At 64.7% G+C, this 21,905-nt stretch overlaps 1 protein-coding gene across 1 annotated transcript in view; it reads left to right on the top strand.

Moving 5' to 3' along the window:
* Positions 1–19,761, top strand: part of CARMIL3 (capping protein regulator and myosin 1 linker 3) — a 34,585-nt gene extending 14,824 nt beyond the window's left edge. The window contains exons 14-41 of the mRNA XM_044985748.1: positions 329–406; positions 554–630; positions 881–985; positions 1,144–1,213; positions 1,545–1,626; positions 1,731–1,827; positions 2,774–2,828; positions 2,957–3,129; positions 3,756–3,824; positions 5,337–5,430; positions 6,012–6,110; positions 6,288–6,416; positions 7,178–7,291; positions 7,643–7,818; positions 7,993–8,080; positions 8,844–8,987; positions 9,106–9,169; positions 10,138–10,352; positions 11,537–11,649; positions 11,744–12,077; positions 12,159–12,293; positions 12,543–12,609; positions 12,692–12,781; positions 13,336–13,445; positions 13,631–13,817; positions 18,821–18,931; positions 19,051–19,170; positions 19,266–19,761. Of these exons, the coding sequence (XP_044841683.1) occupies positions 329–406; positions 554–630; positions 881–985; positions 1,144–1,213; positions 1,545–1,626; positions 1,731–1,827; positions 2,774–2,828; positions 2,957–3,129; positions 3,756–3,824; positions 5,337–5,430; positions 6,012–6,110; positions 6,288–6,416; positions 7,178–7,291; positions 7,643–7,818; positions 7,993–8,080; positions 8,844–8,987; positions 9,106–9,169; positions 10,138–10,352; positions 11,537–11,649; positions 11,744–12,077; positions 12,159–12,293; positions 12,543–12,609; positions 12,692–12,781; positions 13,336–13,445; positions 13,631–13,817; positions 18,821–18,931; positions 19,051–19,170; positions 19,266–19,291 (3,222 nt within the window). The 3' untranslated portion in view covers positions 19,292–19,761. The remainder of the gene's footprint in view (positions 1–328; positions 407–553; positions 631–880; positions 986–1,143; positions 1,214–1,544; positions 1,627–1,730; positions 1,828–2,773; positions 2,829–2,956; positions 3,130–3,755; positions 3,825–5,336; positions 5,431–6,011; positions 6,111–6,287; positions 6,417–7,177; positions 7,292–7,642; positions 7,819–7,992; positions 8,081–8,843; positions 8,988–9,105; positions 9,170–10,137; positions 10,353–11,536; positions 11,650–11,743; positions 12,078–12,158; positions 12,294–12,542; positions 12,610–12,691; positions 12,782–13,335; positions 13,446–13,630; positions 13,818–18,820; positions 18,932–19,050; positions 19,171–19,265) is intronic.
* Positions 19,762–21,905: the final 2,144 nt, after the last annotated feature.

Raw genomic sequence — 21,905 nt, 5'->3', positions numbered from 1 at the left:
GTGGGAGGTTGTGCAGGGGAAGCCATGGGGCAGGGAGGTGGGAGCTGGGCAGCGGGCGCCGTGGGGCAGGGAGCGGGGGCTCTGTGGGGCAGGGAGCGGGGCAGGGGGCGCCGTGGGGCAGGGAGCGGGGGCTCTGTGGGGCAGGAGGTGGGAGCGGGGCAGGGGGCGCCGTGGGGCAGGGAGCGGGCGCCGTGGGGCAGGAGGTGGGAGCTGGGCAGCGGGCGCCGTGGGGCAGGGAGCGGGGCAGCAGGCGCCGTGGGGCAGGGAGCGGGGGCTCTGTGGGGCACAGACAGGCCCCCCAGCTCCGTCCGTCGCTCTCTCCCCGCAGGGTTTTTATTCCTTCCTGGCCCAGCCCAACGCCCTCGTCCGCCTCGAGCTGTCCGGCACCGACTGCGCCGTCGACGTGGTGAGGGGCGACCAGCCGGGGGCGCCGGGGGGAGCGGGGCAGTAGCCCTGGCTGGGGGGAGGGGCCTCCCGGCTATCCCAGCCTCGCCCTGCAGGGGGCGTTGTGGGGAGCTGGGGGTTCGATCCCTTTCTCTCTCTGTCCCCCCAGTTATTCGGGGCGCTGCTGCACGGATGTTGCCCTCGGCTTAGCTACCTCAACCTCTCCCGGAACAGCTTCTCGCACAGGTGAGTGTCGGGGTCCCCTGCCCCCCCATCACGTGAACTCCTCCCCTGCACCCCAACTTCCCAGCTGGAGGGTCCCCATTACAGAGACCCCTCCTCTGCCTCCTGCACCCCAGTTTCCCAGCGAGGGGGATCCCAATTAGACTGACCCCCTCTCCGTGCCCCCTTGCGCGCCCTTTCCACAGGGATCAGGGTCCGTCTGGGGCAGGCCCCCCCTTAATTCTGGGGGCTCCCGTCCTGTCTCCGTCTCTAGGAAAGCCAAGGACTCCCAGCTGTCCTTCAAGCAATTCTTCTCTAGCGCCTACGCGCTGAACTACGTGAGCCTCTCGGGCACGAAAATGCCCCTGGACGCCTTGAGGTGAGTGTGTGTGTGTGGGTGTGGGTGTGTCCCTGTGCCCCCTGCTGGTGGGGATGGGCCGTGCCCTGTGTGTGTGTCCCTGCACCCCCTGCTCGCTGTGTGTTAGGGAGGCTAGTGGGAGTCACCCCCTCTGCCCCCATTAACCCCATGTTCCCCAGGTCTCTGTTCCAGGGTCTCTCGGCCAACACCCACCTGAGTGACGTTCACCTGGACTTGAGCGGCTGCGAGGTGAGGGGGGGCCGGGAGGGGGCTGTGCGTCGTGGGGGGGAGAGTGGAGGGGGCCTTGCTACGGTTGGTGGGGGAGGGGGCCGTCTGTTAATTCTTTCTTTACTTCCCCGTCTCGTTCTCTCGTTCTCTCTCGTTCCCTCGTTCTTTCCCTCCCCGTCTCGTTCTCTCGTTCCCTCGTTCTTTCCCTCCCCATCTCGTTCTCTCGTTCTCTCTCACCTGTCTTGTTCCCTCGTTCTTCCCCTCCCAGTGTTGTTCCCTTGTTCTTTCAATCGTTCCTTCTTTCCCTCCTCCACTCTCTCTCTCACTCACTCGCTCTCTCGCTCTCTCCCAGCTGCGCTCGCTGGGGGCTCAGGTCCTGCAGGAGCAGCTCCCGGGGGTCACTGCCGTGGGGAGCCTAGACCTCTCCGACAACGGTGAGTCCGTCCACCTGCCCTCAAGTCCCTGCATCCCTGCCCGGGGGGAGGGGACAGTATCTCCGCTCCCCCTGACGTTCCTCTTCTCCCACCGCTCACTCCAGGGTTCGACTCCGATTTGCTGACGCTGGTCCCTGCTCTGGGCAAGAACAAATCCCTCAAACACCTCTGGCTGGGCAAGAACTTCAGCGTCAAGACCCGGTGGGTGAACACGTCTGTCATCCACCTTCTGTCCCGTCTCATTGGCCCCCTCCTCCCCGGGAGGGAGAGGTTGTGCTCCGTGGGACCCAGTCTAGACTCATTGGATGGATGCTGGGTTCCATGGGACCCTTTCTAGACCCGCTGGATGGGCACTGGCTCCATGAGAACCGTTTGAGACCCATTGGAAGGTCATTGGACCCCATATACCCACTGGATGGATGTTGGGCTCCATGAGACCCATTCTAGACCCAGTGGATGGGAAATGGACCCATGGGACCCACTCTACACCCTTTAGATGGGCATTGGGCTCCATGGGACCCATTTTAGACTCATTGGATGGGTGCTGGGCTCCATTACAAGCTTCTAGACCTACTGGATGAGCATTGGTGCCTAATGGGAACCATTCTAGACCAATTAGACTATGCTGCAAACATCTGACAGAAATGGAGAATAGTGGAAGTAGAAAAGCTATCTAGAACCTCCCCAGTCGGGTGACCTAGAAAGCTGGCCAAGAGGTTTTGCATCTCTGATTAGGTTGCCGTTATGAAGTCCAGTTATACAGAACCCACCAAGTCTAGAGCATGGAAGGAAGTGATACAGCATGGATGACCTAGAAGACTAGCCAAGCAATGTTATGAGTCTACTGAGTTTGACTCTATAGAACCCAATTATCCAGAACATGCTCAGTCTAGAACATGGGGAAAGGGTCTAGAACGGGTCACCTAGAACACTAGCCAAGCAATGTTGCAACTCTGCAGAGGTGGATGCGGTAGAGTCCAGCAATGCAGAACCCACCCAACTTAGAAGATGAAGGGAAGAGCTCTAGAATAAGTGTCCTAGAACAATTAGCACGTTCCTGTTTAGCTTACAGGCAAGTCAGTGGTTGGGCTGGTGAATTTACCTCCCCTCTGGGCGCTTATGCCCGGCCTCTGTGTTCTCTCCCCAGGCCGCTGGAGGACATACTTCACAAGATCGTGCAGCTGATTCAGGAGGAAGATTGCGTGAGTCTGTCCCTCGTGAACAGTGACATTTGCTCAAAGGCAGGGGGCTGTGGATCGGGATTGAGGGGAACCAGCAGGGTTGAGGTGGGGCAGGGGATACCAGGGCTGACTCCCCTCTCTCCCCCCAGTCCCTGCAGTCTCTCTCCGTGGCCGACTCACGGCTGAAGTCCCGGACCAGCATCCTCATCAATGCCCTTGGCAGTAATACCTGCCTGAGCAAGGTGGACCTGAGCGGGAACGGCATGGAGGACCTGGGGGCCAAGATGCTGTCCAAGGCCTTGCAGATCAACAGCACCCTCCGGTGGGGGCTCCTGGAAGGAAGGGGACCCTGGGGTGCAGCAGGAGGTCCCATCGGGGGACTGGGTGGGGGAGGGGGGAGGGGGTCTCATGGGGGGGATTGGGTTTGGGGGAGGGGAAGTGGGTGCAGATTGAGGGGTGGGGTAACGGGGCTCTCAGTGGCAGGAGAGTGGGGGGGATTGGGGCTGGTGTGAGGGGGTCTCACTGGGTGGGCCAGGAGAGGGTGTCCCATTGGGGGATTTGCAGGGGGATTGGGACTTGTGGGGTCCTGTCAGGGGAAGTGGGGGGATCTGGGGGTTGGGAGAGAGGCTGCCATTGGGCAGGAGCAGGGATTGGGGTGGGCAGGGGAGAACTGAGGGGAAGGATCCCATGGCATTAGGAAGCACAGGAGGGGATACGGAAGAGGGGCTCTGTTGGAGGGAGGAAGGGAGGAGAGAGCTATTGGTGGGGACAGCAGAAGACGGGGGCCCTGTTGGAGAATATGGGGAAGGGGGTTCCACTGGAGAGGAGGAGGGTGGACAGTTTGTATTAGCCAAGGCAGGGACCAGGGTCTCATCTGGTGTGTCATCACAGTGCGGGGCTAGAAGGACCCCAGTGTTGGGTGACCCAGCCTGGATCTCCCCTTTGCAGGAGCATCGCCTGGGACCGGAACAACACGACGGCACTGGGCTTCCATGACGTCGCCCGAGCCCTGGAGAAGTGAGTCTGGAGGGGGACTTCCTGGCTGAGTGTCTGCCCCTGACATCCCAGGGGTGCCCCCCAACCTGCACCTCCCCCTGGGGCTGCATGCTTAGCATTGATAACAGGTGTCATTGCTCCGGTGCTGGCTGCTTAATTGTTTGTAATTCATTTTTACTGGGGGCGTGTGTGGACTGGCAGAGTTGTCTGGATGGTGTTGAGTTGAGTTGGGGGCTGGATTGGTTGTGTTGAGTTGAGGCAGTTAGGCTGTTGGGTAGGTGACTGGGTTGTTCGAGTGGATTACTGGTGCATTAGTTGGGTTGGTATTATTGGGTGGGTGGGTGAGTTACTGAATGGGGCTGGGTTGGGTTATTGGTTCGGTTCAGTTGGCTTGGGTTACTGGTTGAATAGAGTCAGGTTAGATTGAGTTGGATTGGATTATTACTTGCATAGAGTTGGGTTAGGTTGGGCTGAGTTGGTTTGGGTTCTTGGTTGGGTTACGTTGGTTGAGTTGGATTGAATTAGTGGTTAAGTAGAGTTGGGTTGGATTGAGCTCTTGGTTGGGTGGAGTTGGGTTGGGGTCTTGGTTGGGTGGAGTTGGCTTGAGGTCTTGGTTGGGTGGAGTTGGGTTGGGCTCTTGGCAGGGTGGAGTTGGGTTAGGGTCTTGGTTGGGTGGAGTTGGGTTGGGTCCTTGGTTGGGTGGAGTTGGCTTGGGTCCTTGGTTGGGTGGAGTTGGGTTAGGGTCTTGGTTGGGTGGAGTTGGGTTGGGTTCTTGGCAGGGTGGAGTTGGGTTGTGGTCTTGGTTGGGTGGAGTTGGCTTGAGGTCTTGGTTGGGTGGAGTTGGGTTGGGTTCTTGGCAGGGTGGAGTTGGGTTAGGGTCTTGGTTGGGTGGAGTTGGGTTGGGTCCTTGGTTGGGTGGAGTTGGCTTGGAGTCTTGGTTGGGTGGAGTTGGGTTGGGGTCTTGGTTGGGTGGAGTTGGGTTGGGTTCTTGGCAGGGTGGAGTTGGGTTGTGGTCTTGGTTGGGTGGAGTTGGCTTGAGGTCTTGGTTGGGTGGAGTTGGGTTGGGTTCTTGGCAGGGTGGAGTTGGGTTGGGGTCTTGGTTGGGTGGAGTTGGCTTGAGGTCTTGGTTGGGTGGAGTTGGGTTGGGTTCTTGGCAGGGTGGAGTTGGGTTGGGTCCTTGGTTGGGTGGAGTTGGGTTGGGTCCTTGGTTGGGTGGAGTTGGCTTGGGTTATCGGAAGGGTCATTGGAGTGGTGGGTTGTTTGGGTTGGGTTGTTGGAATGGCTGGATGATAAGAGGGAGGTGGACAATGCCTGGGATAATGAGCAGACAAGAACTTGGTTGGGGGTGACTGGAGGAGGAACAGGGGGTGATAATGGGGAGACGGGGTTTGTGATAAGAGTGGGAGGAGGAGGTTAGATAACTGGGAGGAAGTGAGACCATAACTCTGACAGATGTGAAGGGTAAGTCCCTGGGTATCTGGGGGGCCCTTTCCCAACACCCCCTCCCATTTAACCTCACACCCCTCCCTACAGCAACTACACCCTGAAGTACATGTCCTTCCCCATGAGCGACATCACAGCCGCTTACCGCAGTGCCCCAGAGAGGACGGACGAGGTGTGGCAGAAGGTGGGTGGAGCCCTCGGGGCTCGGCTGGAGGGGGTGGGGGTGTGATGAAGTGGGAATGTTCTTAATGTTTTTTCTGAATCCTGTGTGGGTGCCTCAGTTTCCCCTGTGCAGCTGATAAGTCGGGGGGGGGGGGCAGGGGCTGTGACTGGTGCAGAGCCCCAGGGGGCGGGTGTGAGGGGCTCTGCCCGGGCTCCTGGCAGCTGAGGGCCTGGGCCCCTCCCCGGCAAGGTGCCCAGTGACGGGGCTGCAGCACAAGGGCTCAGGCGGCTCCTGGCCCGGGAAAGGGGCGAAGGCAGAGGGGGGCTGGAGAGTGTCAGTCTGGAGCTGGCTGGGGAAATGGGGGGGCCCAGAACCGGGGTCCGGCCTCCCTGGCCCCACGGTGGAGCTGACTGGGGGGTCCGGTGTCGGTACCTACAAGCTCTGCCCTACGCCGGGGTCCTGCCGTCGAATAAACCGTCTGTGTTACTGGCTGGCTGGGAGTCCCGGTGAATCGCAGGAAGTGGGGGGTGCAGGGCCCGGACTCCCCCACACTCCGTGACAGGGAGGATCCCAAGGGGACTCTCATCTGCTTCTTCCCCCAGATCCAATGGTGCCTCCTCCGAAATGGCCATTCCCAGAAGTTCTCCCAGGAGCAGGCGTTCCGACTCCAGCAGGGGATCGGCACCAGCAGCGCCGAGCAAGTAAACGTTCCCATCTCCCCGTACCGCCCCCCACGGGCAGGGGGCTGGCTGGCTCAGGGGGGTGGGGAATGGGACACGGGGCCTTTCCCCTCCAGGGGGCGCTGGTTTTGATCCGGCCCCAGGGCGGGGGTCCCGGCTGGCTCTGGGGGTTTTGCGAATAGCCCTGTCCCCCAGCAGATGATCAGACGGCTGTGCCTGCGGGTCCAGGAGGAGGTGAGGGCTCTGCACAGCTGCCCTGCCGATACCGTCCAGGAGGAGGTGCTCTACGCGCGGGAGCTCATGAAGGAGGCCAAGAACTCGCGGGCGGTGAGACAGACCCCTCCGTCCGGGCCCTGCCCCGTTCCCTCCATCCCCAGCCCTCTCGGTCGGGCCCCTGTTCCTCCCTCCCATCTGATCCCATCCCCTTCCCCTGCCTTTCTCCTCTCTCTCCTCTCCCCAGATGTGCCCCACATCTGTACGCAGCACCCCTGTCTGAACACTGGCTTCTCTAGCTGAGGCCACATCCAGCCCTGCTGGCCCAGACAGTAGCTCTCCAGATGTTAGCACAGCTGTATCCCGTGTCCCTGACACTGCCTCTGCAGATGTTGACACATCTGGCACATCGCCAGATACAAACTACCTCCCCAGATGATGCCACAACTGTATCCTCTGGTGGCCACTGTCTGCACAGCTGGATCCTCCATCTCTGGCTCAGTCACTGTCACCAGATGTTGCCACAGCAGTATTCCATATCCCTGGCTAAACACTCTTTCTGCAGATGTTGACACATCTGGACCTTCTATCCTCAGCCAGAAACTTGACCCCCCCCCCCAGATGTTGCCACAGTTGTAGCCTCTATCCCTGGCCCAGGAACAAGCTCTCCAGATGTTGCCACAGCTGTATCCTCTATCCCTCGTGGGACACAGCCTCCCGCAGTGTTACCACAGCTGTACACAGCTGGATCCTCCATCCCTGGCCTAGGAACAAACTCCCCAGATAATGCCACAGCTGCACACTGTAGCCCCTCCCCCCATGCACATCTGTCCCTGTTCACCCCACCCCCCTCTGTACGCTCTCTCTCCCCCCAGCTGTTCCCCAGCCTCTACGAACTGGGACACATCTTGGCGAGCGACGGGCCCGTCCGACAGCGACTGGAGTCTGTGGCCAATGAGGTCTCCAAGGCCGTTGACAAGGAGCTGCAGGTGATGAGCTGGGGACCCTGGGTCTCCCTGGGTGGGGGGGTTGGGAGACTCAGTGGGGGGTACCCCAGGTCTCACTTGTGGGGCTGAGGGGCTCAGTTTGGTGGGACTCCAGGTCTCACTGGGGTCTTGGGGCACTCAGTTTGGGGGGACCCTGAGTCCCATTAGAGCAATTGGGGGGTTCAGTTTTGGGGGACCCCAGGTCTCACTGAGGAGTTGGGGGGCTCAGATTGGGGGGACCCGGGTCTGATGTGTTACTAAGGGAGCTCAGTGTGGGGGGCCCAGCTCTGGGGCACGTGGGGGTGACTCGGTGCTTCGGGGGACCCCCTTTCTGACCAGCAGGGTCCCTTCCAGGTGATCCTGGAGTCCATGGTGACGCTGACCCAGGAGCTCTGCCCCAGGGCCATGCAGGCGGCCGAGGGCCACAACAAGATGCTGGGGGCCGTGTCGGAGCGGGTGACCGTCCCCCGCAACTTCATCCGGGGGGCGCTGCTGGAGCAGGCCGGGCAGGACATCCAGAACAAGCTGAAGTGAGTCGGGAGTGGGAGCTGTGGGGGGAGGGGCAGTGTGTGTATGGGGGGGTCCCCAAGGAGGGCTGGGGGGGCTAGGGGGCTGGGGAGCATCGTGGATCTGGCAGGTTGGGGTGCCCGGGGGGCTTTGGGGGGCTGCCCAGTCTCTGACCCCCCTCCCCCGTTTGCCCCCAGCGAGGTGAAGTTGTCTGTGGTGACGTATCTCACCAACTCCATCGTGGAGGAGCTGCTGGAGGAGCTGTACAACACCCACAAGATCCTGGTGAGCCCCCCAGTGACCCCCAGCCCCCTCAGTGACCCCCAGCCCCCTACACTTACCCCCAACCTCCCCAGTCACCCCCAGCCCCCCACAGTGACCCTGGCCTCCCAATGACCCCCCCAGCCCCCCAGTCACCCCCAGCCCCCCACAGTGACCCCAGCTCCCCACAGGGACCCTGGCCCCCCAATGACCACCCAGCCCCCCACAGTGACCCTGGCCCCCCAATAACTCCCCAGCCCCCTACAGTGACCCTGGCCCCCCACAGTGACCCCGGCCCCCCAAAGATCCTCCAGCCCCCCACACTGAGCCCCAGCCCCCCAGTCAGCCCCAGCCCCCACAGTGACCCCAGCCCCCCAATGAGCCCCCAGATCCCCCACTGACCACCAGCCCCACACAGAGACCCCCAGCCCCCCAGTCACCCTCAGTCCCCCACACTGACCCCCACCCCCCACACTGACTCTCAGCCCCCCACAGTCAGCCCCATCTCCCCACAGTCACCCCCAGCACTCACCCTCCCCGCCCCCTGACACTCTCAGCCCCCCACCGGCCCTCATACACCCCACAGTCCCATCCCCCGCTCCCACTGCATTACCCCTAGACCCCCATCTCCCCAACCCCACATGTCCCCAGGACCCCCACTTCCCCCTCTCTCCTCCCAAATCGGGAAGCTGTAACCCACCCCTACCTTTTCCCTCAGCCCCCCAAACCCTCCTCAGTCCCCTCTGACCCCTGGTTCATCCCAATAATCTCTCCCCCCCCCCCCTAGACCCGGCACATCGCCCACCTCCAGCAGCTCTCCGAGGGGCAGGGCGGGGCCGGGAGCTCGGGGGGCACCGCACTGGACCAGCCCCCCAGGAACCAGCTGAGAGATCAGGAGGAGATCACGGACGATGAGCTGGGAACCAGCATTGTAAGCAATGGGGACGGGGCACAGCCCTGCCGGCCCCTCTCCCAGCCCCCCACCCCCCAGGGCAGGGAGGGGACCCCCCATACCTGGCTCTGGGGTCACCCTGCTCTCCCCTCTGCAGGACACCATCGCTATCAAGAGACCGAAACATGGCAGGAAAATCCGACCTGTCTCAGCTTTTATCGGTGAGTGACGGTCGCACATCAGATCTCCTCTTTCTCCATCCACCACTTATGCATCCACCCACCCACTCACCCCTTATCCACCGCTTCATCCACCCATCCATCCATCCATCCATCCATCCATCGCTTCATCCATCCACCCGCCCACCCCCCCTCCCGCCCGCCCACCCCTTATCCACTGCTTCATCCACCCATCCATCCATCCATCCATCCATCCATCGCTTCATCCATCCACCCGCCCACCCCCCCTCCCGCCCGCCCACCCCTTATCCACTGCTTCATCCACCCATCCATCCATCCATCCATCCATCCATCGCTTCATCCATCCACCCGCCCACCCCCCCTCCCGCCCGCCCACCCCTTATCCACTGCTTCATCCATCCATCCATCCATCGCTTCGTCCATCCACCCGCCCACCCCCCCTCCCGGCCGCCCACCCCTTATCCACTGCTTCATCCACCCATCCATCCATCCATCCATCCATCGCTTCATCCATCCACCCGCCCACCCCCCCTCCCGGCCGCCCACCCCTTATCCACTGCTTCATCCACCCATCCATCCGTCCACCACCTCTGAACCATCCATCCACTGCTTCATCCACCCATCCATCTTCCTGTCCATCCATCCACCCCTTATCCACCACTTCATCCACCCGTCCATCTGTCCACCACCTCTGATCCATCCATCCATCCATCCACTGCTTCATCCACCCATCCATCCGTCCACCACCTCTGATCCATCCATCCATCCATCCATCCACTGCTTCATCCACCCATCCATCCATCCATCCTCTGTCCATCCACCCCTTATCCACTGCTTCATCCACCCATGCATCCATCCATCCATCCATCCATCCACCCCTCTATCCATTCACTCCTTCATCCACCCCCACATCCACCCATCCACACAACCCTTCCTCTCTTGCTCACCCTCTCCTCTCCCCCACTCTCTCTCTCTGCCTCCCCCCACAGGCGGGGCTGACCCAGACACTGATGTCGCACACCCCTGGGGCACCGACTCGCCGTCGGGCTGGCACTCCTCATCGGCCAGCAGCCAGTACTCGCATTCCCGCAGCCCCTCCTTCGAGGGACTGGCCGAGCTCCCCACCGAGGGCTCCCGACTGGAGCACCACACCCGTGGCCGGCCCCGGCCCCCCCGCTGCATCCCCCTGGGCCCCCACCAGAACGTGAGTCACACCGACCCCACCACCTCGCTCAGCCACGCCCTCGATTTCTCCTTCACTCCTCCACCCAGTTTCTCATCTTTGTTCCTTTTCCTAGTCCTTCGTTTTCTCATTCAGTCCCTCGTTTTCGCCTTTCTGCGGTCAGTTTCTCCTTCATTCGTTCATTTTCCCATTCCTTTGTTTTCTCGTTCCTTTCTTGTTTATTTGTTTTGTCCTTTGTTTTTCATTTGCTTATTTGCTTATGTGTAGGAAGAGAGTCTGTGGGATACAAGTACTGTGCTGTGCTTCACCGACAATAAACTTGGCTGGGTGCCTTCATCCCTTAACAGATCTTGTGGTCATTGGGCAGTTCACTCGAGTGCTGCTGTGCCAGCTGTCTGCGCAGAGCTGGGGCGGCACACGGAGAGAACACACACGTGCAGCCAAACATCTATCAACATCTAACCACAGCTTATTCATTTAGTCTCCATTTTGTGTTCCTTCTTTCATTCATTGATTTTCTCATTCATTTGTTCCTTCTCTCGTTCGTTTCCTTAGTCATTTGTTCCTACTTTAATTCATTCGTTCATTTTCTCATTCATTTGTTCCTTCTTCCATTCTTTCACTCATTTATTTTTTCATTCCATTGTTCCTTTCCTCATTCATCCGTTTGTTCATCTTCCCCTCTGTTCTCTTATTTGTTCCTTTGTTCAGTCTGTTGTCCATCCTCTCCTTTGTTCACTCATTCTTCTCCTTCTTTCTCTCTCTGTCTTTCCTCAATTGCATCCTTTTGGACTGACTCTTGCTGCAGCCCCAGAGCCTGGTGGGTAATGAGCTGAAGCAGACACATGCAGGTGGAAATTATCCCCCACCAAAACAGGAAGTCCTGGTTGCCAAGAGGTGGGACTTACCACTTCAACTGTGAAAGGGGATGAGCCAGCCTTAAATTAGGCTTTAATCTTTCTAATACTCCAAAACAGGAAGTCCTGCCCACTGGAGACGCTACTTCCTGTTTCCCCATGGAAAGGAGGAAGAGCCATTCTTAAAGTGGGAGGAGTTAAAAGCTGTAGCTCAAGACTCCGAAGCAGGAAGTCCAAGTCACTGGAGGCGGGACTTCCCATTTTGCCTGAGGAGCCAGGGGGAGGAGAAGGAGCAAGTCTTAAAGTGGCAGCAGCTAATTCCTTGCTTCTTACACCTCTGCTCGGCAGGCTCGGACACCGGGGTCCATTGAGCCCCGGCGGCAGGAGAATGGGACGGTGCCGCGGCTGGATGAGGGGCTGGAGGAATTTTTTAGCAGGCGAGTCCTCACGGATAACACCAGGTGGTACCATATACCCTAGGGGTGCGGGAAAGGGTGGGGCTCACCCCCGTCTGATTCTCTGACCACCCCCACTTCTCTCCTCTGCCCCCCTCAGCTATCCATGGACCCCCAGAGGCTGCGGGGTGAGACCAGGCCCCTCAGACGCGCTGCCCCCCATGCAGAAGAAGAGGCGAAAGGGGCTTTTCCATTTTCGGAGGCATCGGAGCCTCAAGGGGGAGCGGGAGGTTGAGGACACCGTGTGGGGGGCCCCCCACAGCTCCCCCGGCACCCCCCAGGGGGCAGCAGATGAGCCCAAGGCACCAATGCGGAGTTCAGCCAGCCTGGATGAGGGAGAGGAGCAGGAACCCCGTGGAATGGGAATTCCCCTCCCCGGGATGGGGGGCAGCGGAGGAAGTGGGGTGAAGGGGCTGCCCCCCAGAGGGAAGCAGGTAAGGAGGCGCCGGGCTGCAGGGAGTGGGGCAGGAGGGGCCAGCAGGGGTCACTGTGTTCAACTGTCTCTGTTTCGGTAGGGTCCCACGGCTGATCGTTCCCTCAACCCTGTGAGGGCGGAGTCAGATTCCTCGGAGGCGGAGCTACTGCAGCCCTCCCGAGTCCAGGGCATCGCCCTGCCCGGAATGGGGCGGAGCCTGGACGGGAAGAAAGAGGTATGTGGGGTGTGAGAGGAGGGGCACACCTGCGGGGGCGGGGCCTGAGGAGAGGCCACGCCCCCTCAATGCCTCAAGGTCTGCAACTACCTTAGCGGAAGGAGGGGGATTCTCGGGGACCGGGGCCAGAGGCTGGAGGCCACGCCCACCCGAACCCCTCGTGGGGGCACGGCCTGAGGGTGGAGGCCACACCCACTTAACCCCTGGTGGGCTGGTCCCGACTCCCCTTTCCCCTCACTCTGCTTTCAGGGGGCGGAGCTGCAGAGGGCCGGCAGCCTGCGGGATCGAGAGAGGAGACGGTCCTCAGACGACTCAGGTAGGGGGCACACCCCAAATTCTGCCCCTGCCCCTCCCGTAGCTCCTCCAACCTGATACGCCCCCTCCTCTCTCCCGCACAGAGAAAGGGGGCTGGAGACCCCAGCCCCCCCCTCAGAGCTCCAAGCCAACATTTGCCACCATTCGAAGGGCTGAGGCCAGCTGGGATATCGGTAAGGGCTGCGAGCTTCCCCGCAGCAGTGCCCCCAGGGCTGCGAGCTTCCCCGCAGCAGTGCCCCCAGGGCTGCGAGCTTCCCCGCAGCAGTGCCCCCAGGGCTGTGAGGTTCCCAGCAGCAGTGCCCCCAGGGCTGCGAGCTTCCCAGCAGCAGTGCCCTCAGGGCTGCGAGCTTCCCCGCAGCAGTGCCCCCAGGGCTGCGAGCTTCCCCGCAGCAGTGCCCCCAGGGCTGCGAGCTTCCCCGCAGCAGTGCCCCCAGGGCTGCGAGCTTCCCCGCAGCAGTGCCCCCAGGGCTGCGAGGTTCCCAGCAGCAGTGCCCCCAGGGCTGCGAGCTTCCCCGCAGCAGTGCCCCCAGGGCTGTGAGCTTCCCCAGGGCAATGCCCCCAGCCAGCCAATCCAGGGCCATGAACTTCCCAGCAGCAATGCCCCCAGGGCTGCGAACTTCCCTAGAGCAGTGTCCCCAGCCGGGGGAGGAGCCCTGGGGTTGCGAGCTTCTCCACAGCAGTGCCCCCATTGCTCATGTGGTTTCTCCCTCTCCCCGCACCCTGTCAGCGGAGGAGAGCTCCCAGCTGGACCAGGAGGGGGTGAACGTCTCCAGCGGGGCCCCCAGAGTGGAGATGGGGGAGAAGCCCCCAAGGCCCAGCTTCCCGGCATCTGGAAAGGTGAGGGGGGGGCTGAGATGGCAGGAGGCTGGGGGGTGCAGTTGGGGGGCAGAGAGGGGGTATAAGCTGTGAGCTTCCCCCCAGCAGTGCCCCCAGGGGCTCAGGGTGGGCTTTGGGGTGCTCTGTGGCATTACCAGGGGGGCTGACTGCTCTGATCATCTCTCCCCCCCAACCCCATTCCCTAGCAGGCCAGGGAGCTGCCATCCGGCCCCCGCCCCCCCAAGCCAGTAGCCGTCCCCCGCGGCCGAAAGCCCCTGACTCAGCCGGAGAGGAGCCAGAGCAGTGAGGAGGGGGTAGGTGGGGCCGGCCCCACCGAGACTCGGACCTCCCCCCCCATCGCCCGCCCCCGACCGGACCACTTGGAAACAGAAGGTATCGGGAGCAGGGCTGGGGGCACGGGGCCTGTCCCCTCCAGGGGGCGCCGGCCCCGATCCGGCCCCAGGGCAGGGACTGGTGCAAGGGGACAGCGATGGGATCCGGGGCCTGTCCCCTCCAGGGGGCGCCGGCCCCGATCCGGCCCCAGGGCAGGGACTGGTGCAAGGGGACAGCGATGGGATCCGGGGCCTGTCCCCTCCAGGGGGGGCCGGCCCCGATCCGGCCCCTCGGCAGGGACTGGTGCAAGGGGACAGCGATGGGATCCGGGGCCTGTCCCCTCCAGGGGGCGCCGGCCCCGATCCGGCCCCTCGGCAGGGACTGGTGCAAGGGGACAGCGATGGGATCCGGGGCCTGTCCCCTCCAGGGGGGGCCGGCCCCGATCCGGCCCCAGGGCAGGGACTGGTGCAAGGGGACAGCGATGGGATCCGGGGCCTGTCCCCTCCAGGGGGCGCGGGCCCCGATCCGGCCCCTCGGCAGGGGACTGGTGCAAGGGGACAGCGATGGGATCCGGGGCCTGTCACCTCCAGGGGGCGCCGGCCCCGATCCGGCCCCTCGGCAGGGACTGGTGCAAGGGGACAGCGATGGGATCCGGGGCCTGTCCCCTCCAGGGGGCGCCGGCCCCGATCCGGCCCCTCGGCAGGGGACTGGTGCAAGGGGACAGCGATGGGATCCGGGGCCTGTCCCCTCCAGGGGGCGCCGGCCCCGATCCGGCCCCTCGGCAGGGACTGGTGCAAGGGGACAGCGATGGGATCCGGGGCCTGTCCCCTCCAGGGGGCGCCGGCCCCGATCCGGCCCCTCGGCAGGGACTGGTGCAAGGGGACAGCGATGGGATCCGGGGCCTGTCCCCTCCAGGGGGCGCCGGCCCCGATCCGGCCCCTCGGCAGGGACTGGTGCAAGGGGACAGCGATGGGATCCGGGGCCTGTCCCCTCCAGGGGGCGCCGGCCCCGATCCGGCCCCTCGGCAGGGGACTGGTGCAAGGGGACAGCGATGGGATCCGGGGCCTGTCCCCTCCAGGGGGCGCCGGCCCCGATCCGGCCCCAGGGCAGGGACTGGTGCAAGGGGACAGCGATGGGATCCGGGGCCTGTCCCCTCCAGGGGGCGCCGGCCCCGATCCGGCCCCAGGGCAGGGACTGGTGCAAGGGGACAGCGATGGGATCCGGGGCCTGTCCCCTCCAGGGGGCGCCGGCCCCGATCCGGCCCCAGGGCAGGGACTGGTGCAAGGGGACAGCGATGGGATCCGGGGCCTGTCCCCTCCAGGGGGCGCCGGCCCCGATCCGGCCCCAGGGCAGGGACTGGTGCAAGGGGACAGCGATGGGATCCGGGGCCTGTCCCCTCCAGGGGGCGCCGGCCCCGATCCGGCCCCTCGGCAGGGACTGGTGCAAGGGGACAGCGATGGGATCCGGGGCCTGTCCCCTCCAGGGGGCGCCGGCCCCGATCCGGCCCCAGGGCAGGGGACTGGTGCAAGGGGACAGCGATGGGATCCGGGGCCTGTCCCCTCCAGGGGGCGCCGGCCCCGATCCGGCCCCTCGGCAGGGACTGGTGCAAGGGGACAGCGATGGGATCCGGGGCCTGTCCCCTCCAGGGGGCGCCGGCCCCGATCCGGCCCCTCGGCAGGGACTGGTGCAAGGGGACAGCGATGGGATCCGGGGCCTGTCCCCTCCAGGGGGGGCCGGCCCCGATCCGGCCCCTCGGCAGGGACTGGTGCAAGGGGACAGCGATGGGATCCGGGGCCTGTCCCCTCCAGGGGGCGCCGGCCCCGATCCGGCCCCTCGGCAGGGACTGGTGCAAGGGGACAGCGATGGGATCCGGGGCCTGTCCCCTCCAGGGGGCGCCGGCCCCGATCCGGCCCCTCGGCAGGGACTGGTGCAAGGGGACAGCGATGGGATCCGGGGCCTGTCCCCTCCAGGGGGCGCCGGCCCCGATCCGGCCCCTCGGCAGGGACTGGTGCAAGGGGACAGCGATGGGATCCGGGGCCTGTCCCCTCCAGGGGGGGCCGGCCCCGATCCGGCCCCTCAGCAGGGACTGGTGCAAGGGGACAGCGATGGGATCCGGAGCCTGTCCCCTCCAGGGGGCGCCGGCCCCGATCCGGCCCCTCGGCAGGGACTGGTGCAAGGGGACAGCGATGGGATCCGGGGCCTGTCCCCTCCAGGGGGTGCCGGCCCCGATCCGGCCCCAGGGCAGGGACTGGTGCAAGGGGACAGCGATGGGATATGGGGCCTGTCCCCTCCAGGGGGGGCCGGCCCCGATCCGGCCCCTCGGCAGGGACTGGTGCAAGGGGACAGCGATGGGATCCGGGGCCTGTCCCCTCCAGGGGGCGCCGGCCCCGATCCGGCCCCTCGGCAGGGACTGGTGCAAGGGGACAGCGATGGGATCCGGGGCCTGTCCCCTCCAGGGGGCGCCGGCCCCGATCCGGCCCCTCGGCAGGGACTGGTGCAAGGGGACAGCGATGGGATCCGGGGCCTGTCCCCTCCAGGGGGTGCCGGCCCCGATCCGGCCCCAGGGCAGGGACTGGTGCAAGGGGACAGCGATGGGATCCGGGGCCTGTCCCCTCCAGGGGGGGCCGGCCCCGATCCGGCCCCTCGGCAGGGGACTGGTGCAAGGGGACAGCGATGGGATCCGGGGCCTGTCCCCTCCAGGGGGCGCCGGCCCCGATCCGGCCCCAGGGCAGGGACTGGTGCAAGGGGACAGCGATGGGATCCGGGGCCTCTCCCCTCCAGGGGGCGCCGGCCCCGATCCGGCCCCTCGGCAGGGACTGGTGCAAGGGGACAGCGATGGGATATGGGGCCTGTCCCCTCCAGGGGGGGCCGGCCCCGATCCGGCCCCTCGGCAGGGACTGGTGCAAGGGGACAGCGATGGGATCCGGGGCCTGTCCCCTCCAGGGGGCGCCGGCCCCGATCCGGCCCCTCGGCAGGGACTGGTGCAAGGGGACAGCGATGGGATCCGGGGCCTGTCCCCACCAGGGGGGGCCGGCCCCGATCCGGCCCCTCGGCAGGGACTGGTGCAAGGGGACAGCGATGGGATCCGGGGCCTGTCCCCTCCAGGGGGGGCCGGCCCCGATCCGGCCCCTCGGCAGGGACTGGTGCAAGGGGACAGCGATGGGATCCGGGGCCTGTCCCCTCCAGGGGGCGCCGGCCCCGATCCGGCCCCTCGGCAGGGACTGGTGCAAGGGGACAGCGATGGGATCCGGGGCCTGTCCCCTCCAGGGGGCGCCGGCCCCGATCCGGCCCCAGGGCAGGGACTGGTGCAAGGGGACAGCGATGGGATCCGGGGCCTGTCCCCTCCAGGGGGGGCCGGCCCCGATCCGGCCCCTCGGCAGGGACTGGTGCAAGGGGACAGCGATGGGATCCGGGGCCTGTCCCCTCCAGGGGGCGCCGGCCCCGATCCGGCCCCTCGGCAGGGACTGGTGCAAGGGGACAGCGATGGGATCCGGGGCCTGTCCCCTCCAGGGGGCGCCGGCCCCGATCCGGCCCCTCGGCAGGGACTGGTGCAAGGGGACAGCGATGGGATATGGGGCCTGTCCCCTCCAGGGGGCGCCGGCCCCGATCCGGCCTCAGGGCAGGGACTGGTGCAAGGGGACAGCGATGGGATCCGGGGCCTGTCCCCTCCAGGGGGCGCCGGCCCCGATCCGGCCCCTCGGCAGGGACTGGTGCAAGGGGACAGCGATGGGATCCGGGGCCTGTCCCCTCCAGGGGGCGCCGGCCCCGATCCGGCCCCTCGGCAGGGACTGGTGCAAGGGGACAGCGATGGGATATGGGGCCTGTCCCCTCCAGGGGGGGCCGGCCCCGATCCGGCCCCTCGGCAGGGACTGGTGCAAGGGGACAGCGATGGGATCCGGGGCCTGTCCCCTCCAGGGGGCGCCGGCCCCGATCCGGCCCCTCGGCAGGGACTGGTGCAAGGGGACAGCGATGGGATCCGGGGCCTGTCCCCTCCAGGGGGCGCCGGCCCCGATCCGGCCCCTCGGCAGGGACTGGTGCAAGGGGACAGCGATGGGATCCGGGGCCTGTCCCCTCCAGGGGGCGCCGGCCCCGATCCGGCCCCTCGGCAGGGACTGGTGCAAGGGGACAGCGATGGGATCCGGGGCCTGTCCCCTCCAGGGGGCGCCGGCCCCGATCCGGCCCCAGGGCAGGGACTGGTGCAAGGGGACAGCGATGGGATCCGGGGCCTGTCCCCTCCAGGGGGCGCCGGCCCCGATCCGGCCCCTCGGCAGGGACTGGTGCAAGGGGACAGCGATGGGATCCGGGGCCTGTCCCCTCCAGGGGGCGCCGGCCCCGATCCGGCCCCTCGGCAGGGACTGGTGCAAGGGGACAGCGATGGGATCCGGGGCCTGTCCCCTCCAGGGGGCGCCGGCCCCGATCCGGCCCCAGGGCAGGGACTGGTGCAAGGGGACAGCGATGGGATCCGGGGCCTGTCCCCTCCAGGGGGCGCCGGCCCCGATCCGGCCCCAGGGCAGGGACTGGTGCAAGGGGACAGCGATGGGATATGGGACCTGTCCCCTCCAGGGGGGGCCGGCCCCGATCCGGCCCCTCGGCAGGGACTGGTGCAAGGGGACAGCGATGGGATCCGGGGCCTGTCCCCTCCAGGGGGCGCCGGCCCCGATCCGGCCCCTCGGCAGGGACTGGTGCAAGGGGACAGCGATGGGATCCGGGGCCTGTCCCCTCCAGGGGGCGCCGGCCCCGATCCGGCCCCTCGGCAGGGACTGGTGCAAGGGGACAGCGATGGGATCCGGGGCCTGTCCCCTCCAGGGGGCGCCGGCCCCGATCCGGCCCCTCGGCAGGGACTGGTGCAAGGGGACAGCGATGGGATCCGGGGCCTGTCCCCTCCAGGGGGCGCCGGCCCCGATCCGGCCCCTCGGCAGGGACTGGTGCAAGGGGACAGCGATGGGATCCGGGGCCTGTCCCCTCCAGGGGGCGCCGGCCCCGATCCGGCCCCTCGGCAGGGGACTGGCTGCTCAGGGGGTTGGGGAGGAGACCTGGGCCTTCCACCCTCTCTCTCTTTCCAGGGGGCTCTGAGGGGGGGCGGAAGGCGGCCCCCCTGAAACCCCAGCGATCGCGCCGGGCGCAGTCCTGTGACAAGCTGGAGTCAGACCGGGGCCGAGATGCTGGATCCAGAGGTGAGACCCTGAACTGAGGGGGGAACAGGAGCCCGGGGCTGCGAGCTTCCCCCCCTGCAGTGCCCTCAGCTGGGCTGTTTCTCAGGATCTAACCCCTTCCCCTCTCCCACCCCCAATAGGTGCCAGTACCGCCCCCCTGCCGGACCCCCCTCCGCCCCCACCCTCGGAGCGGCATCAGCCCCCTCGGAAACCCCGTCTCCCCATCTCCCGGCCCTTCCTCTCCGTGGACCAGGCTGGCGGTGAGTAAAACGGCCCCTCTGGGCCACAGAGGGTTAACAACCCCCCACCCGGCCGCCCCCCCCTCTACCCTGGCCCCTTGTCTGTGTCTCCGCAGGAACCCAGGAGTCCGGGACAGACTGATGGACCCGCTATCCAAGTATCAGCCGTGCCACCAGCTGGGAGGAGATGGGGAACGTGGAAGCCCGAGCACAGAGAGAGAGAGGGGAGCACTGGGCCTTCCCCGAGATCCAGCCATGGGCCCCCCCAAAAAACAAGGATCACGCCCCCACACACATGACCATGGGGCTGCAGACCCGCCCTGCCCTCCTGCCTCGCTTCCACTCCTCTTTTCGGGCCTGTCTCGTTCCCTTGCTTCCTCCCCCCCAATTCCCTTGAGGGACGGACCCCCGGTTTCATGGGGTGCCCCCCAGAGGGAGGAGGCATCACTGCCCCGGGAGGAAACGGGGCGGGACTCTGAATTCGGCTCATCCCCCCTGCACCCTCCACCCCCCCCAGCCACCCCCCCCCCCATTTTCCGCCCCTCCAGGGATCGTGTCTATTTTCGGCTTGTACAGAACGAAGAGAGAAATAAATTCTATATGGCGACCAGAGCGGGCCTGAGGGCGTCTCCTTTGTTCCTCCGGGGGGGCGGGGGGCAGGAGCGGCCCCTCTCTTGGGGGGGGCCCCCCCCGGGCTGTGGGCACCCGAAGTCACCGTCCCAATCTCGGGGTGGGTCACAAACTAGGTTGTAGTTCTCAGACGTGGCCAGCAGGGGGCACAGTGACTCTCACTCACACACACACACACACACGGCAGTTCTCAGCCCCTCCACCAGGGGGCAGCAAGGACACCACCCCCCCCCAACACATTCTGCTCCAACACAGGTTGTGTTGCTGTGTACCCCCCTCAAAGCCCTTCACAAGTCTTGTGCGGGGGTGTGGGTGGGACATCACCCTTGTCCCGTCGTGTGTGTGTGTGTTGCTGTGTGCGTTTGTGGTGGGCCCTTGCGGCGGTGGCTGTGGGAAGGGGGTGAGTTTGCTGTGTGTTGTGGGGCTGGCTTGCCAAGAGCAGGGTGCTCCTGTGCTGGGTAGCAAAGAATCCTGTGGCACCTTATAGACTAACAGACGTTTTGCAGCATGAGCTTTCGTGGGTGAATACCCACTTCTTCAGTGGGGCCTGTCCCCCCTTGCATCCGAAGAAGTGGGTATTCACCCACGAAAGCTCATGCTGCAAAACGTCTGTTAGTCTATAAGGTGCCACAGGATTCTTTGCTGCTTTTACAAATCCAGACTAACACGGCTCCCCCTCTGATACCTGTGCTGGGTGTGTCCCTGTTGAGTTGTGTGTTGTGTCTGCTCAGACGCGTGGAATTGTGTGTGTTTGGGGGGTGGGGTTCCTTGCCGTGCGTGTCCCATCGCTATGTGGTGCGTCCACGCCGTGTTCTGTCTCCTGGTGCAGGTTGTGTTGTTCGGTGTGGTGCCTTGCTGGCTAGAAGTGTTGTGTCCCTGTTGTGTTGTGTCCCCATTTGTGTGCCTATGGGGGGGGGCGTTTGCAGCAGCTCCTTGCACTCATTGGCTCCCTGTGCTGCTCTGTGTGTCTGTTGTTGTTTTGTGTGGTTATAGTGGGTCCTTCCTGTGTGTCCCAGTGTTGTGTGTCCCTGTTGTGCAATACGTTGTCTCTGCCCATGTGTGCATTAGGTTGTGTGTTTCTGGTGCTGCCTTGCTGTGAACATTGTGGCCCTGTGTCACGGAGTGTGGGGGAGTCAGGCCCTGCACCCCCGGGCTCCCTGCGATTCACCAGGACTCTCAGCCAGCCAGTAAAGCAGAAGGTTTATTCAGACGACAGGAACACAGTCCAGGACAGGTCTTGCAGGCCCAGATAACCAGATCCCCCCGGTTAGCCCCATCTTGGGGGGCCTCACAGCCCCCCGCTCCCCGAGGATCAGAGCTCGGTCTCCCTGCTCCCCTCTCTTCTTCAGCCCACTTCAGACTGTCAGTCCCCTCCGGCCCCTCCTCTCTCCTCCGCCTCCTTCCTTTGTCTCTGCCCTGGCCAGAGGTGTCACCTCCCCTCCCCCAGGCCCAGCTCAGCTCACAGTTTGAATTCCTGCATCTCACCTAAACCTCTGGCTCTCCCCTCCCCCGCACAGACAGTCTGTGCTTCCTACTCCTTCACACCCTGTTGTGTCTGCCCGTAGGAGTGTGTGTAGCAATTTCTTGGTGTGTATCAGGTCCTGGTGTTGTGTGATGTGTTGTGTCTATAAAGTGCCTGTTTGTGATGGCTGCTTGCGATGTCTCGCTGCTGCACCGTGTGTCCCCGAGTGTGTTCCAGTCACACACACACACACACACACACACACACAAGCCCCGCCCCCTGCACAGCGATATCTGGAGCGGAAGGAGGGACCGCAGCAGATGGGCGGGAGGAGAAATACGGGTCAGGGGAGGAGAGATAGATCAGCCCAGGGAGCAAGGGAGTGAGACAGCCAGAGAGGAGGACAGGAGGGAAGGAGGGAGGGTAGAAGAGGGGAAGGAGGAGGGTGAGGAGGAGGGAGGGTAGAAGAGGGGAAGGAGGAGGGTGAGGAGGAGGGAGGGTAGAAGAGGGGAAGGAGGGGGGTGAGGAGGAGGGAGGGTAGAAGAGGGGAAGGAGGGGGGTGAGGAGGAGGGAGGGTAGAAGAGGGGAAGGAGGAGCGTGGAAGAAGGGAGGGTAGAAGAGGGGAAGGAGGAGGGAGAGAAGGAGGGAGGGTAGAAGAGGGGAA

The sequence above is a fragment of the Mauremys mutica genome, chromosome 13, assembly GCF_020497125.1.
Source record: "Mauremys mutica isolate MM-2020 ecotype Southern chromosome 13, ASM2049712v1, whole genome shotgun sequence".
NCBI classification, from domain to species: domain Eukaryota; kingdom Metazoa; phylum Chordata; order Testudines; family Geoemydidae; genus Mauremys; species Mauremys mutica.
Note: the sequence above shows the minus strand (reverse complement) of the source record. Positions and strands in the feature narration are given on the sequence as shown.